Here is an 18,540-nt window from a genome sequence, read left to right as displayed (position 1 = left end):
TGGTTTGTGGAATGGCGAGATGAAGACGTGCAACAAAGATACAAACATGAGGAGGGTTTCTTTCTCTCTTAAAAGATGTGAGAGTGAAACAAATAAGCAACACCGTATTCAGCCAGCCTGCCTCCTCTTTCGCCCATACTGTGTCCCTTCACAGACACGTATAGACCTCACCACAGACCACCTCTCTCTCTCCACTCTCCCTTTTGTCTTAGCTGAGGACCAGCCGATCATCCTGCTTGTGCATATGAATAGGGATAGAGTCCTGTCTTCTTGTTTGTCTTTGCCAAAGGCTCTGGCTTTGCCTTGTGGCTCCCAGGGAACTGCACCCTCCCATGTCACCCCCTGTTCCTTCATTCTCCATCCCTCTCTGTATCCCTTCTCTTTCCTCTCTCTCTCTCTCACACTCTTCCTCCATCTCCAGAGCCCCAGGGGCTGCTGTGTAGACTCTGATTGGCATTCCCAGACAAGAGCGTGGGGGTACGTTGCTGGCTAGCTCGCAGGCTAAGCTGGAGAGCAAATGTTTGCCAGGGAAGTGGAGGGTAGAATAGGAGTGGCCGCTGGGTCCAGGCAGTCCGTGACCAGACCAGTTGTCCTGGGGATTTTTTTTCCTCCTCTGCCCCCAGGCCCGAGCGCAGACCCTGTCCCTACCCTGCAGCTGGGGAACACAGAGAAGAACCAAACGCAGACAGGACAACAGAGTAGAAAGAAGGAAGGATGGATGGATAGAATGAGAGGAATCAAAGAAAGGCATCTGGTGCCTAGGGGAGATGGAGAGGGAGAAAGGGAGCTTGTGACTGTTTTAACGGCAACCTTTTCTTCCCTTTGATTTCCTTCCAGCCAGGGATTACAGGCACTTGGCATTTACAGTGATTGGATCATTAATGTTGCTGTGAGGAGTAGTGCCCAGCAGCTCAGCACCACAGCCTGCCCACATACTGCGGTATATAACTGATAGGGTTGTATACACCCTGCCTCATCACCACTATAGCATCAGGGAATGGAATATTATCCGCGTATCGTGTATTTGTACACTTTGATTCAAATCCTTGCAATTGAGGGATTCTATCAGTTTCCGTAAAGCGCAAGCAGTATGTTGTCCAAATTGTGCTGGCCATGCAAAACATGTCTGTAACCTATATGCCACTTGTTGGTTAGGTTTTGCATTTCTGCTAATACAATATTCAATCAATCAATCCTCATATAATTGATCCTCATTATGTTTGTTATAAGTTTGCCCCAAGTTTGCAAAGGCCAGGGTAGGAAGGCCATCAAATAAAACAATTATTTCACGTCCACAGAAATAATTAATTAAATATTTTTATTACATTAACCCTCTAAGGCCCGCATTAAGAAATACTTGCAATAAAAAATTGAAAAAAATCAGATGGTGTTGTAGGAGTCCTATTAAGAGGAAAATGTAATGTTTTTTTCAAAAAAATGTTTTTGTAAGATTTTATAGCCATAAATCAAAAATCATAAATCATGCTCTAATTTACATATGGGGGATATTTTTCAAAATAATAACATATGTACATGTTCTAGACATTCTAATGATCACCAAAAAGAATAGTACAGGCATTTTACTTATGTTTTTTTGAGGTATAGCTTCCATGAAAAAGTGAGATGTTGTTCGTCAAAACTCTGGAATTTCAGCGGGTGTGGCGGGTGTGAATGTCAGCCCCTGTGGGGGGTATTTATATGCAAATATTGTGGCCAATGGCATTGTAATACTAAACAATAGAATCCAATGGTGGTGTTTAGGTGGTAGGGGGAGCTAAAATAAAATGATTTAAACCTTTTTTTGGATAAAATACAAACGTTGTAATATTACAACCGTGGGCCTTAGAGGGTTAAGGGGATGCACGGTGGCGCAGCCTCAGAGCTAGAAGCTCACAAAAAACATGCTGTAATCCTGGTCTCTATAATGCCTCCCCCTGGCCAGCCGGGGCGCCTGATGGAAGGGAAAGGAACTGGTTGGAATAACGTGTTCCTTCCACCCGCTACGTCCAACCGGGGAAGCTCCCCCCTGTCAGGTGATGAGAAGCTGCCTGCTCACTCTTCATGCACCGAAGGCATGAGCTCAGTTCGGGCTCTCCCCAGGTTGGCAGAGGGAGCGCATCGCCCAGGATTACATTTTAGGCAATTGGCACTGGGTGAAAAATGGGTTACAAAATCGTGGGATAATAATTTTGGGGGAAATTGATACAAATCTGTGAAAAAAAAGAAAAACAAAAAGCTGTTTATTATTCTACAAAATAATGTATTGGTATTTATTACAAAATAAATACCAATAGTTCTATGAACTCCTGAGTCAAAATTCACACATGTTCAGCCCTTGATTAATTGTGTCACTCAATTTAATTGAAGATGGGGACTTGGAATTCAGACTGTCAACAACACACACTGTCCAGAAACCAAACAAAAAACAAAAACTTATTGTCAGGGAAAAGACATAGGAGAAAACTGTACAATGAGCTGTGGCAGTGTGGGTTGGGCATGAAGGCCCTGGCCTGTGGTCTTGGGGCATGTCATTTTTTGAGGTGCAAAACATCTATAGATATTTTTAATCTATAACTATAAACTACAACCTTTATCTTAGCATGCTGAAATAGAAGACATTGTTCTTGCATCAATAACCAATACAAAGGTTTTAAATAAACCTGCCGATGATGTCACTGGTAGGAAGTTTAATGAAGTGTTCACAGCCCCCAGCATTAGTGAGGAAAGATTTTATGAAGACTTTGTTGATAATTGTTTTTATTTTTTGTTTTGCTATAAATGTTTAGCCACAAATGTCCATGACAGACTTCAATAATAATCGTAATCTGAATCGTAATTTGATATAATTATTTGAAATGTATATCAAACTTTTGTTAATTTTTTTGGCAGACAGGGGGCAGCAGCAGATAGTACTGGCCTCCACAGCTTTGGTTTTGTAATTAAGGTATAGGAGCCATGATTAAAATATTGGCATTAGTTGACAAGAATAAAAAGTTGTGTTTTCTTGCATACATAGTAAAATAGCACCAGATTTGAATACTTCCTCTGGCGTTCAGCATTTTGTTTTAGAATGCAATTTTGGGTCATGGCTTGGATGGCTGACTTTCTACTTTGGATGGCTGACTTTCTACTTTGTTGATCACTTCAAGCCTCAGATGCTATCATGTCAACCTCTCTGCTTAGTTAGCATACTCTGGTTTCTACAAATTCCCAAGCAAAATAACGTGTACATCTATTATAAACATATAACGTATAACTTGGGCTTAATTGATTGGCAGTATCTGGCTGTGTAGATTGTGGTGAGTGAGTGGGCCCTGCCCTGCAGACTGGGCCTTCCTCTGCCAGGTGGGCCTTTCACTATGTTTTGCTTTGCTCCTTTCTCCTCCTCTGCCCGTCACCCTGTCTCACCGTCTTCATGGTGGGAGTTTGTTGTTTCTCCGCTGCTGCTTTAACCTCTGACTGCAGCCTCTTCATTACTAGTGTTTATACCTCTCCTCTCCCCTCTAGCCGTCAGCTGGCCGGCCGGTCAGTCAAATCCCTGTAGTCTGGCTGGTCAAACATAGATATTACACTCTGTAATAACACTGGCCACCCGGCCTGACCCCCAGCCTGCTAGCCTGGCCATGGCTTCTCTTCATAAGGATAGTCACTCTGCAGTGTGCTGGTGTGGGATTTAGGACGGGAAGACACAAGATGGATAGATATTTAGCTTGTCTCATTTTGAAGTGCTTGGCATGAAAGATATAAAGTTGTTGAGAGCAGGAGACTAGTACTGTAAAGATAGAATTTGTTGAGAGCAGGAGACTAGTACTGTAAAGATCGAATTTCGTTGTAATCTCAATCATGACAGATGCATAGATTTTGCATTTGGATACTTAAATAATGCCATTATAAGTTCACATTAAATTTCTTGGTGTTCATTTATCCATTTGTAACTCGGAGTGTACAATGTAACAAAATGGACCCTTGCAGCCAGGTCCATTTGGTTACATGTGTACACTCTCCGAGTTCAATTATCACAGAGGAATTTAAAGTGTGCATTGGCTGACATTGGCTTTGACTTTGTGTTTGTAGCGTTCTTGAAGTTTCCACCTCCCTGACCAGCAGCCCTGCATACGCCCAAGGATACATCTCTTCCCGGTGCTGTTGTTCCAAAGACAGGATTTGACTTGTGTGTCTAAGGGAGCTTTGCTCCGACAATGGTCAGTTTTCTCAGCGTCTGTGTCCAGCCGTGCAGGCCCACAGGGCAGCATTCTGAACAGGGTAATGCGCTAGAATCCGTGGCCCGCCAGCGCTCAGACGCCGACGGGGCTTTGATCAGCCACAACCGGCGCACATCGGGCTGGCGGCGGGGCTTTAAACCAACGACCTGCCGAACAACCAACACGGCGCTCGACAGGCGCTGGCTGGCCGCTAACTGTTTAAAAGCACGGAATGTTATTAAGTGGTGCAGATACAGCGACTGCGCTTGAATGGGAGAAGAGAAATACTGTTCATTTCAGAGCGTGGGGCTGTTGTTGCAGGGCATTAGCCGAGGCATCCCAAGAATGCCTATAACACTGGCTTTTTTTCTCCCCTTTCCTTTTTTCCCCCTTCTCATCCCTCCCTCCTTTTGACTCGACTCCTTCTTAGAACTCTCGCACTCTCATTATTCCTTGTGTTACCGATCATAGAGGACTGGCACATAAGCCTCACTATATTTGATGGCTAGATTAAATAGATACAGGGTTATTTGCTGTTTTTGATAAATCCTTGGTTTAAAATAATTAAAATGTCACTCAAGAGAATGTGCTTGTTATGGCAGGCAGGGATGCATAGAAAATGTTATTGTGCACTTTTGTGAATTGTTTTGCCTTTGGTTCTTAGTAAATCTAATATTTAAATCTTTCAAATGATTGTTTTTTTTTGTGTGTGTTTTCAGGTGAAGAGAAACGTTTCAGACTTGACCAATATCCCAGTGCGGCATCAACAGTGGGAGGGATGGCCTGCATCGGCATCCGATGACTCTGTAAGAGAGAGACACACACACACACACACACGCACGCACGCACGCACGCACGCACGCACACACATGCACACACATGCACACACACACACAAAATGTATTAATTATGTAGCTACTTGTAAGTCATGATCTGCTATTTGGTAGAATGCAGTCATCCGTCTCCACTTTGCTAGGCAAATCTGGCCATAGCAAATGCTTTCATGTTTGCCTTGGCTGTCGCTGTGTTCATTCTACCATCTTTTTAGATGTGAAAATTTTGAGTTTATTGGAACTGAGCTCTTGCATCTAGGATAATGTTATGCTATTAAAAGTTCAACCGAGGCCAAATCTTATATGGCTTATTAATTTGCTATATTTCAAGGGGTAAATTGTAATAGTAACCGTTCCGCATTACCTTTCGCCATGGCAAAACCATCTGTCCAGAGCAGGAAAGTAAGATGTTGAAACTAATTAAGATGTCAAAGAGGGGTCCCGTCCCATGTCCTCTGTCTGTGGATGTTAAAGCTCACATCATGGAGTCTCCCTGACCTCTCCCGCCCTGGGGTCACTCTCCCCAGCCATTCAACCAGGACACAGTCAAACTGATCAGAAGCAGCCCTCATGCAGAACCTTCAGGAACCCCTGACCCTTTTTGTCTCTGCCCCTCTTTGACAGCATATGTGTTCCCATGCTAATTGTATGGAAAGGTTTATTATTCTACTTTGTGGAGCTATTGTGCACACATTTGTGTGTTAACACTGAGCTCTTTTATACATTCATTTTGATCTCTTTGGTTTTGAGCATTTGTTGTTTCTTTCTGTGTGTTTTAGGTGTAGTTGCATACTTTATTCTTTGTGGTCTCTTAACAATAACCTTTTTTCCCTGTCCGCTCTGTTCTGATGGGCATAGTCTTTTCTATGTGCCACCCATTCTCCATCATACAGCTCCTCCATCAAAAGAGAACAAACAATGTCTGCACCTGTTTTTATGATTTTAAGTCAAGCTTTTAAGATTCAGCAGTGAAAGCAAATGATAACCGTTAGTGTCCTTGAAAAGGCAAAGGACAAAAGCTTGTGCATCCTTTTTTTTTTTTTTTTTGAGGGATGGGTGGGGGGGTTAGAACTAAAGCCTGTATCACACATCATAGACCTGTGTTGTCGCTCTACAGTTGCTACAGTTGTCTTTCTAGGCCTCCTTCAGTCAAGAGATCAGTAAGCCAGAAACCACATCACAAAAATATGACTTTGAAAATCTACTGTGTGTAATCACACTTTGTGGGCAAGTGGTACTATAACTCATTTCAGTATTGCTTGAAACTGACATTGAGTCATGGCACATCACTTCCCTTTCTACTGTGAAACCAACAGTAAAGTCATACTGGCAGTCTGGCACTTGCAGCGGAAGAGTGTTGCCCACAGCTCTCGGATGTACTCTGTGAACATGTATATCCAGGATGCCTTACATAATACATGGTGACCACATTTTATGACCGATATGGCTCTTCTGAAGATGTAAGCTACTTTCTGTAATTCAAAATGAGTATTTGTTTATTTTCAGGGTTCTGAAATGTAGTGTGACGTGTCGATACAATTTTCATTCTTTCTTTATAACATCGCTATAGACAAAGTGTACAGATCTGATGTTTGGACAAAATGTGTTGCGGTAATATAAAAATAATTTGTTTCGTTTGGTGCTATAATAGGGAAATATTTAAAGGGTGGTCAAAGCTCTTTCTCCATCGCTGTCTCCTCTCTCTCTCTCTCTCTCTCTCTCTCTCTCTCTCTCTCTCTCTCTCTCTACCACACACACACCGCACGCAGTCAGAGATAATTCAAGCATTCTTTCCCAGTAGAAAACAAAACTTTGCGACTAGTATTTAACTCTAAATATTAAAAATAAAAACACCCGCAGAGCTAGACTTTGTTATGTGCCGCGGTTCCCTGTAACTGTCTATCTGACAGACGTTAACGTGTGACTGAAGGAAGATGTAGCCGAACTAGCAGACAGCATAGCAAGTTAGACGATCGTCAATTCTTGACTTTGTCGGTGGAATTCAAAATAAGAGCGCTTTTTCCCGGGCTGCATACTTCAAAATAAAAGTTTATTTTTAATTTTATTTTTATAAAACTTTTTTATTTATTTTATAAAACCAAATGGACCCTTATTTGGTATCATTTTATGCTCTCAAAAAAACGTGAGAGAATCGTGATCTAGATTATTGTGGAGGAAAATCGAGATTCTCATTTGAGCAAGAATCGCCCAGCACTATGACACAGTATGTCCACATATACAGTATAGGCATACCAAGATATGGGCTTAATTTTGATTACATCAGGGATCTCTATATGGGCATAAAAGGGACAAGGACGGAATTCATTTGCAAGTGTGACTTGCGTCACGGCAACCACACTTCTTGTTTATTTATTACAAAATAGTCAACTTGTCCTCCTATGAGCCACCATGGCTGATATTTTGTTAAGCGCTGAACTCTCAGTGCTGATATTTTGTTGAAAAAAAGCTACCCAACAAAGTGTCAGTGGCAAATGAGAATTTGGCAACTTTTTTGTTCCTGTTGTGATTATTCTGCGTCCTCAGCTCCACTCCTTTAAAGCTGCTATAGACATGATGCCCCGGGCTCATGAATAGACCAGGGTTCATTGTGGCAGCGCAGGCTCAGTCAGCACCTGGCTAACGGGGATATGCTCTGTGTGTGTTTCCTGGATGAGGAGATATTAAAAAAGCACCGAGAGAGAAGTGTAATAATGGCCCTTACTCTGGCCCTCTTATTGAAATGTCTGAGAGTATTAACAGAGAAAAGCCCAGGCCTAGCAGGCAAGCAGAGAGGCGTGTGTCAGTGCTCTGCTCATTAGACTGTTCTCATCTCCAGGGCTTTGGTCCAATAAACATGACAGCAAGGGCCTCAGATTACATTTAGCTCTACACACTAGCCTGCTTGCAGTCAAAATCGATTACGGCTTAGCTTTGCTTTGCCATATTATATTTTAAGCACTTACATGTAGACCCTATATACTTGGGGTGGTTAGGGCTCTATACTTGGTCCTCTCCTTTTTCCCCTTTACACCAAATCTCTTCAGTGAAAATGGCTGTGAATGCATGACGATGGGGACTTTAGTATAGTTGTTTCCAGCACTGCTGGAGGGGGTGACAAGAGTTGGTGCTTTACAGTTGAGTTCACAGGCCCAGCTGGGTGCAACTTTGCTTGCCTCTGCAGTGCAGTTTGCCACTTGGCACATCAATTATTGCAACACACTTCGATATAGAGGTGGTAAAAAAGAAAGGAATAATCACTTTCACAACCAAGGGGTGAATATCTGTCTAATTATAGTTTACTTAATTGATTGAGTTATTTAGGCTATCTGTTCCTTCTGTTCATTGTTCATGTGAGAGAATGAGATCATAGAATATTTAAGTGGTTCTCTTCTGTTCAGGCATCTTTTGGTATTTTCCTGGGGAAAAGTTCTCACCTTTGAGAGAAACTAGCTTTTTTGTTTTACGTCACCCTCCCTGATACTGTCCCTTCAATGTGTTTCTTTGTGTATTGTCCTGTGGGCTATTCAAGGCCATATACAAAGTTGAAATTGGATCAGGCTGCATACTACTCAAGTAGCACTGAACAATGGAACAGTTTATTCAGTGCATTGATGTGGTATGAGGCGTTGGACTAAGGAAGTTAAAAGTAAAAGTAAACGGGTAAGTAGAATGCAGTCTAAGCTGTGGTCAGGTGATATGTGATGCTTACTCCTAGCAGAGAGTATTTAGTCTTGGGTCAAATCATATTTGCAGATACTGTACTGTACTGTTTGTAACAAGGTCGCTTATTACATACAATATGAGTAGACAGAGACTGAGTGACATCGCTGAGGTTTTTCTTCGCTCTACACCAGCTGTGTGTTTAGAGCCTGCCTATTGGGCTATTAGCCCCAGGTCATTTTGCTTCAGCTCTCTCACACACAGAGAAACACACACGCACACAGTGTTGCCAAATGCTTACGGGGACAGCACGCTCTGTCTCTCTGTCAATCTGATATTTTCTTGGGATCTCAACCTCCTGTGACTTCTCCTACTAATATGGCTGTTAGTCTTTATAGAGCGTCGCAGTGTAAGCCCCACCCCGTCCTCACTCTGGTGTCGGAAGCGTTTTCCCCATTCATTTCTTCCATAGACATTTCATAAAGTATTTATTTAACGTCCTTTAAGCCTCTGACAAAGCCACCCCGGCTTGTGAGGAATCATGATAATATTCATATTTTTTTAATGCAACGATAAATTAGAACGCTGAAAACTTTTTTTTCCTGAAATATATCCCTTAAATCACGCTCAGTTTAGTTATCCAGGCCAGCATATGGCCTGACATGTAGTGAGTTTCATCTCTGTGGACGCTCTTATCGTCATCTTTAAAATAGTGCATCATATTTGTAAAAGAAAGACACTCGCTCACGGAGTTCTGCTGAAGTGCAATAATCGGCCGGGCAGACGGGGCAGTAGCTACTTCCGATGTAACCGCAAGATACACGAAAGAAGAAGAAGCTCCAGCAATCACAGACGTCGATTTCACCGGATGTACATTTTTTAGCAGTATGGGTAATGCAGTTCTTCTCCGTGCAATCTTTATTAAAACATGTTTTACTAGAACTAGAGTGATTGCATACATACTCTGGGCTTCTACAGGAGCATATAGAACCATTTTACAACCACAAGCCTACTGGTAAGATTTGATTGAATTCTTACGATTGTATGGCTGATAATGAAATCCCCTATGGGGTAAATGAATGGGCAGTTTACTTCCGACACCTCGCTGCGATGCTCTATATTGCCATAACAAAGGTGCTATAATGCTGACAATAAAGCCAGCAAGTGTTCGGTTACATTTACTTCTCCACCCCACTATAATTTGATTGGAAATGATTTGATTTCAATACAAATGATAAACTTAAAATGGCTAATATGAAATACAGTAGCACATTATATATATATATATTTCGTTTACTAAAGAGGTTTGATGCCGTTCTGAAATGAAGTACCTTCCCTGTTATCTGTCTGGAGAAATAACAGTGCAGCCCTGACTGACACATTATTAGATCATATTTTAAACCAATCAGTTTGTTCTCTAGATGGACACAATACACATACTCCAGAAATGGCATGGGAGAGGACAGGGAAGCAGACAACACAGGAGAACAGATGAAACACAGGAGAACACACAGAGAACTTAAGGGAGAAAAGACGGAACAGACCGAGAACATAAGAACACAGATAGAGAACCATGTGGGGTGTTAGAATATACTGTAATTTAGTTGCAGAAGACTTGGTGGTGATAAGAAAGTTGGCCCTGGCTGACCACTGGTTTTGCTTTTGCATTTCATTGGCAATTTGTGAAGTTCTTAAATGGGTCTTAAGTTATGTTGGTTACTTGGTTTATTGAGTTCATGTTAACGCTAGGAAGATAATACATTAGATACACACAAATTGTGGAATTAAATCAAGTCCAGCTTTTTTTTTTTATTGTAATGTTTATTACGTCTAATACCGTATCAAATATACATATGCTTTTTGCATTAGTCACTTTCTGTGCCACATTTTTGGCTAATACACTGGGTTTGATTTAATCTAGGTGAGAGATTTCATGATAGCTTTGGCTAATAATGAATTCCAAATAAATTGTGTGCAGATCCAGTGATCTCTTTGGGGTTCAGCCCTGGGTGTTTCAGCGCTTCCCTTCACTACACAAATCTTTCTGAGGTGTGTGTGTGTGCGCGTGCGCGTGCGTGTGCGAGTAGTAAGTCCTACTAAAAAGGGAGAGCATCAAATACCTATGTTAATTAAAGTAATCCTGGCAGTGCTCCCGTGAGCCACTCCCACCTATCTTCACCTTTCAGCAGAGTCCAAACCACACACCTCATTATACTTAGCATTTTGTTTTAACCTACACAGAGCTTCCGGTAGGTGGGTTTGACAATTCTAATGTAAAAATCACACCTAGTGTGATGTGAGCAGTGCTATTTTGAGTTAATTTCATTAATTGTCCCGCTGGCCAATCACAGCGCACAAAGCTTAGCCAATGAGACCCTGGGCGTACAACAAACTTTGAGCCGTTTGTGCCAAGATGTAGGGAACGCTTCAGGAACTGGAGATTTTTTGGGAACCGGATAAAGCCAGATGTTTAAGATTAGCTCCTTCCAGGAGCACCGCTCAACAACAAAAAAAGAAAGTAGACGATAGGCTTTCAGATAGTATATTAAAGTTATGTCAAATTGATGCTTCATGCAGAATAAAACGTGCACCTCTGGTTTTAGTATAGTGGTTTGAAGAATGAAGATTTATAACAGAGGTTTGAATTAACAGTTTGAGGCCTGCAATACATTAAAATATGCCTGATTTGTGTATTTGTTTTCAACCTGGGCCCTGTATTGCTCGTTGTTTTCTTTGTCAGTTATGAATTGTATCACCTCTTTCAGAGTTTCACATAAAGAAATCACCAGTTAAATACAGTCCACTCATGTGGTCAAATCACTAAAACATTTCCTTTCAATTACAAGATCACTTAAATGAGACTATTCAGTGTTCATGTGCTATTTTCAGATTCATGTCCTGAAATGTGAGCGTTGGCTGATGCATAGTTATTTCATTCAGTGGAAAGTAAACATTGGCAGAGTAATCAAGGAAGTATCTTAGCATTGCAAAGTGTCATTGACTATTATTGTTATGTGACATTCACTCACTGTATAGCTATATAATAAAGATTACTTGAGCATTATGTATTGAAAGGACGATTTTCGAACACTAATAGATTAATAATAGCAGTATCTTTCCTGCCAGCCCGAGTGTAATTCATGGTTTTGGTTGGCAGTCTTTCATCCACACCTAGGAGTGATAAGCAGCAAGTGGGACATCCTCATTACATCCCTCCCATCTCTCCAGCCCCCACCCTCTTCCTACCCAGTAATTGCTGACATTTATCCAGTGTTTCATGGTGTTTGCTAATGTATTAACGCTGTGGGGCCTCAGATGTCTATTGCCTCATTGGCTGTTGCCTGCCTCTGTTTCCCAGCTTGCCTTAATGGAATCCTCCTATACCTGATGCAGGTCTTTGAGAACCAAGGGCATATTGAGGGTGGCTGAGGTGAGGGTGAGGGGTATCTCGAGGTTGCCGTAGCAACGGGGCTCAGTGATAAGCTCAGACAGAGCTCTCCTGCGTGATTGACTGCCTTCAGGTGACATTCGGAGCAGGAGTTATTCTCTCCATCTCATTTCTTATATTGTATTTTTCCCCTCGCTCCATTCTCTATGGTTTCAATCACTTGTTTCTGTCTGTCACTCTCTTTAATGGTTTTCTTTGAAGCGGAGGATATTGAGGAGGTGTTGTTTTGTTGAAGTCTGTGAGGGAATGTTCATTTTTATTAGCTTGGTCACCTCTAGTTATCTGCAGTAACACAGGGCTACACCACCCCTCCGAATGGGGAGCCAAGTCAAGTCAATTGATTTATAAAGCACATTTAAAAACAACCAAGTTGATAATAGTGCTGTACATCATGAGAAAAACAGTAAAACAACGGCAAAACAACACGATAAAAACAGTAACATTCAATTAAAAATGAGAATATAAAACAATGACAGGTAAAAAGCACACGGGGGGCTTAGGGATCAAAATGCTAGGGAAAAGAGGTGTGTTTTGAGACGGGACTTGAAAGTGTCCAGGGAGGGGGTGAGCCTAACGGTGGACGGAAGGCTCTTCCAAAGAGTTGGGCCAACCACAAGACCCGCAGTAGGCCGTCCCACTATCTCTACTTACCTTCGCCTCTAGTTTGGGGTTTTGTGCTGTTATGTACATGCATTGGCTGGGTGAACCGTAGTCTTTCTGTGCAGGACCCCAGATCCTAATGAAGAGTGACATGTCTTCAGCAGCACACTGAGGGCCTTGAAGGGAAAAGCAACAGGTGTTTAGGGTGGGGCAATCTCCCTCTTTCTTCTCTCCTCACCTCACCTCAAGTCTTTATTTTCCTACGTTTCTCAAGCTCACACCGGTGTCCTCCCCTTGCCCCCCTCCCCCCATCCAATTCTCTCTCTCTGTCCTCCTGCACCATGACTCTGTTTGGCCCTCCCGCCATCAAAGAGCTGGGGAGTAAGGTGGTAGTGGTGTTGCGGTTGCCGTCAGTACAGCTGTCAGTAGTAATTATCTCACACTCTCAGCCAGACATCTAATCCAAACACTGCCCACAGTAGAATGGGGAAAAAATGAAACGGCGAATTAAGGGAGAGAGCGGGAAGAAAAAGGAGGGGAGAGAGGGGAAGAAAGGCTTAGTGAGGAATGGGGGGAAGAGAGAAAAAAAGTTTTCCCTGCATTGGCCACTGAATGCTTCGAGCATCAATGCAAGTGTTAATTAAAAGAATCAAAAAAAAGAGGAGCCTGTCCTTTTGTGCGGAGATAAGGGAGAGGGTCATGCATGGTGGTGGTGGGGCGGTTAACCTCGTCCCCCGTGCCCTGCGGCACTCCGCCCTTGTTTCCACATTTCACCACTGAGCCGCAAAGCTGCACTTGTGTACCTCAACATCAGGAGAAGCCCCCGGGTCAAAGCAAGGAAGAGGATTGAGAGGCACTCAACCCCTCTCAACATCCATGTCAGCCCAAGTTCTGCAGGCTGCCATTGACAGGGAAAATGATCACCAGCTTTATTATATACTCTTATTAGGCCCCTCTGTAGAAAACCTCTCATTGTGATCGTGTTCTTTTTTTAGGAGGTAGGGTGAAGTGTTTTCAAGAGTCCTTAACAGCCCCTGTTAAAGATTAGAATGTTATCCCGTTCCTTCACATCGCTGTCTATGCATGTCCTGTGGACTGCCTCTTTAACCAAAGCAGTTTAAGCTCAAGGCCTTGCACCCATAATTCTGCAAATACAAATGGCTTTTTTATGGGGCACATTTTGTTCTTTCCTCCAATCAACAAAAGAGGAATTCAGTTTTACTGTTAACTGTTCGGGTTTGTCCTCATCCCATTTACACTTTTGATTTGTATATGAAGAGCACAATAATATAATGGTTTGTAAACACACTGTTCAATGAACTTGGTCAGAGTTGAGTTACATGAACAAGGTCGAGCCAATTCGGTTAAGTGCTCTTCCTAGGTGTTCCAGGGATACTCGTCTATCCCTGCCGTGACACTTTTAGTTTTCTCATTGTCGAAGTACACTGGCCGCTAATTACCAGTAGACTAGAAATGCAATCTGCTGTGAGAGTGTGTGTGTCTGTGTGAATCTGGACTGATTGACTGTTTGGGGTCTCATGGGGTGGATTTTAATTTGGTTATCTACAGTGATGTAAGAAAAAGAGCATCTCATATTATTTTCCTTTTGTCCCTTTTGATTTGTGACACTTTTTATTTTGAAACGAAGATATGATTCACTATTGCCAACAAGGCTAGTGTTTCCAGTGCTGGCCTATTTTTATGCACTGATGTCATCCCCCCTCTTTGTGCTTTTAGCCGTTCATTTCAATCAAGCCTCTGCTTTTTTATTTTATTTTGGCCAGCTTTCTTCCTTTCAGACAACAGGGAAAGAGAGAGTGGGGACCCTAGCAGGATATTATTCATTCCCTATCTGTCAGGGGAGATACTGTATTTCTCATATCCCCTCATCAGTTATTGAGCTGGTGGGAATTTAAGACACAATGGTCAATATTATCACTCCTCCCCCCCCCCCCCCCCCACTCACTTTTTGTAGGCGTCATTAGATGATGGGCAATGATAAAAATTATCTTCCCTTTCATGAGGATCAATGATATATGGTTCATTATATTACATGAAGAAATACTGTGTTCCAAAATAATACAATTTCAAATTAAATCTACCTTTATAAAAAACATAATATTTCACAGGCTCGATGTGAGTAAATTGTCTCTCCAGGCTGTGCTAGAGGTACGCAACTTTCTGAGGTGATGATTGTTTCTGCTTTGCTTTCGAGAGTAGAATAGATAAGGATGTGTGAATAGGTTGAAAACTGCACAACTTTTTCAGATCTTTGGTCCTCATCAGTAGTAGCTGAATAGCAACTACTCACTACTAAGTCTATGTTGCTCTCACGGTCTATTTGTCACTGTTCTCCTGCTACAGAAACTGAGGCCAGCAAGGAGAATAACTCCTTTTAAAAAAGAGAAGGCAACACTCCAGCAATCTCTCTACTGCTTTTCAGGCTCAGTTGGCATTGAATGTAATCTTCTCCTGATTCAACAATGTCCAGCTGCTCTTTGTCTGTGCTAACACCTGACAATGGAGCCGATCACAGAACCTCTGCAGGGGACGAGCTGCTTCTCTGCACCTTATCTGGCCTAGCCTGCCTGCCCTGGTTCAGTCACGCTGTTTGGAGGTTCACTCTCCCAGAAAAGCACTTTCATTTCTAGGTTCTGCCCTGCTCTTCACAATTAGGGTGTGAGTGCATATGGCATTGTCACAACAAGTGGCAAGACTATTTAGCGTAGATGTTGAGAGTAGATTAAACGGACCTGGATAAATTCCTACTGCTCATAACTCGTGTATTCATCTGTTGTTGATTTAGTGATCTTTGTTGAGATTGTTAAAACAACCGTGGCCTCATGAGAACCATGCTATTTAGTAAATATTGAAATACAGTACATGTATTTTGAAATACCAATTAATATAGGTATCGTATTGGATGTGTATTATGAAGGCTACATTATCTACAGAATGGTACTTGGACACACATGTGGCATTGTTCTCTTTATGAGGCAGACATCTTAGCCTGTACACTTTAAATACCTTGTGACTGCACCCTACAACAGCACTGCCTGTTGCTTTGTTACTGCCTGTTGCCTTGCTACTTTCCCTAGGGTCTTGGCCTTGAGAGACCAGTTATAATGAGTCCCTGCAGAACCAAGACATTTCCAGTCTTGGGTGTAGGAGCTCATTAATCAGGTGTTCTTTTAGTAGAAACTACCACCATGATAACTGGTACAGGTGTAGCTAAACTCATCAAGATTTCACCCTGATTAGGAGCATGGGAACTAGTCTTTGTTCGAAACATATCAGGGATACTTTTTTTGCATACTCATTATCAGGGATACCTTTTTACATACTAATTTTCAGCAACCAAGTCTTCAAAAATTAACAAAATAGTCTAAGAAGCGATTTTGGATGTTGCTAATAGTCCAAAGGTCAATGATCTACTTTTCAGAGCTTAATTGTGTCTAGTTGACCCCAACCAACTTGATATAAAGGAGTTTGATCAGAAAAGGTTTGGTCCATGACATTTCAAATCTTTCCAAGAGCAACCTCTGATGTCTTAAGCGTCAGGGTGCTTCTGATAAAATTGTTATAATTAACAATAGCTGATATCCTATCAGAAACCTATTGAGCCAAGCAAGCTGCCAGACAAGCTTATTCTTAAGGCCACAAAAAAGAAAACGAGTTGGCAGTTGGAATACAAATGGACAGCATCCGCCACTTTACAGTTCATGCATCGATTGGCAAGTGGTTCAGCACCACCACCAATGGACAGCGACCGGCCATGCACACTGTGACCCAGCAGCACCATGCCTTTTTTGCAGTTCATTTACTCATGAGAGCAGCAAAGCAGCACACACAGATTTGGATACCTGTCTCCATCTCCATAGAGGCAGTATGTTTGTAGTTAAGCCATTACCAACACTACAGATTCCAGCCATAGATGATACAGTAAATGGACTGATTTATGTGGTGCTTTTTATAGTCTTTCCGACCTATAATGCGCTTTACATCAGGGTTTCTGGTAAGCATTTATTTGGCCGACCAACGTGGCCGATAACAATCAGTTTCACCGGCCAAATGTAAAATTAAGTGGTCATAATGTAATACACGCCATGTGCATGTTTGCAGATATGTGCGTGTGCATCACCTTACTGATTGCTACACCTCATTACTGTAGCACAGTACTACTTTCCACCACTATATCACAGATGCACTGTGCTTATCCAGCGTTTATAGAAAGTAGTCGGCATGGACAAGTGATATATTTTCACGCCAAGTAGATCTACAAGTTTACACTGCATTGTGTCATGAAGGCTTGTAGATCTGCTCTTTTTGGTACACCATACTGCAGAGTATAAACCAACTAGGAGTATTTTTCGGCCTTTACATATTGTTCAACCTTTACGTAGTAACCTACATAATCAGCTTTTATTTTGTTACTGTTATGTTAACTATTAAATAGTTGCCTGTAGCCAAGTTCCTTCACTTAGCTCAAACGCTCTCTACATGTTGTGAAGTAAGTAAAGTAAGTAAGCCATGAGGCCCATAGGGCAGGAGCCTATCTCCTGTTTCTGTAGCGTGAGGCAACTTGATGTACAAGTACACCCCCTAAACATGACGCTAGTATGTCGCAGGGACTTAACCTCAATCCAACCCTTGGTGCTGAGTGCCAAGCAGGGAGGCTCTGGGTCCCATTTTTCAGAGTCTTTGGGATGACCCGGCCGGGGCCATGTTGTGAAGGCTTGGCTTAATCTGCGATGTGATCAATGCATTGACCGATCATTTAATTCTAGTAGTTTCATTTTGGTCGCAGCCTTAAACCCTTTTTAATACTTTTTTTAATGTTGTCATTTATGTATTTTTCACGGCCCACAAAGCCTGATGCACCGTGGTGGATTCGAACCCACAACCTGGGTAGAGACTTTACCACTGCGCCAACCCATCACTTTTTGCGGATTTATACAAATAATAGTTAAAGGAGAAGACCACCCATTCTCAATATTGAACTATGTCATTAATATGCCTTAGAGGAGTTGTGTGGAAATAAAAAAAAGTTCCCCCCCCCCTTCTGTGTTGCCTAGAACTGGAGGATTGATTTTGGGGTTTGTATTGTAAAGTACAATGGTGTGATGTCATCAAGTTGTACTTTACAATACAAACGGGGGGGGTGGGGATTTTTTTTTTTTTTTCCACACAACTCCTCTAAGGTATATTAATGACATAGTTCAATATTGAAAATGGGTGGTCTTCCCCTTTAAATAAAATATTATAAACTCGCATTGTGTAAGTGGGGAAATACAGTCTTGAACTTTAATTTAATTAGCTTATGTTCTTCTCCATTAACTCTTTGAATGCCATCTATAAACCCCATTGAAGTTACGTGCTTTTCCATCGCTTCGTGTGTGCTGCGCGTGTCCATTGTGCGCGCGACCGCTGCCGTTCAATGCCGGTGCACGTGTCTTCTTCACGCGGAGAAGAAAAAAATCCACCCGTGAGTATGTATGAGTGAGCCAGTGAGTAGTCCGCTGAACATGGCGTTGTTTGACCAAATGAGGAACGGGGAAAAAACAACAGTGATACAGCTCAGAGGAATGGATGTGAACGAGGGAATGGAGTCGATAGCAGCGAGCGGCCACTTTGTATCATGGGATATGATTATATTTGGAGGAAGATTGTTTAAAAAAAAACTCTAAAGAAAGTGTTAAAATTTGTTTTTTATGTTGCCACACCCACAGCTGTTTCTGTATGGAAAAAAGAGGTGGGGATGATTTTATGATGTCATTAAAGCGGTGTATTTCAATTG

At 42.1% G+C, this 18,540-nt stretch overlaps 1 protein-coding gene across 1 annotated transcript in view; it reads left to right on the top strand.

Annotated features, from left to right (window-relative positions):
* faf1 (Fas (TNFRSF6) associated factor 1) overlaps positions 1–18,540 on the top strand; it is a 92,806-nt gene that overhangs the window by 24,960 nt on the left and 49,306 nt on the right. Inside the window, exon 8 of the mRNA XM_080735126.1 lies at positions 4,922–5,008. Coding sequence (XP_080591252.1) covers positions 4,922–5,008 — 87 coding nt within the window. The remainder of the gene's footprint in view (positions 1–4,921; positions 5,009–18,540) is intronic.

This window comes from Nannobrachium achirus, assembly GCF_963921795.1.
Source record: "Nannobrachium achirus genome assembly, chromosome: 1".
NCBI lineage: Eukaryota > Metazoa > Chordata > Actinopteri > Myctophiformes > Myctophidae > Nannobrachium > Nannobrachium achirus.
This window is presented reverse-complemented; position numbering and strand designations above follow the sequence as displayed.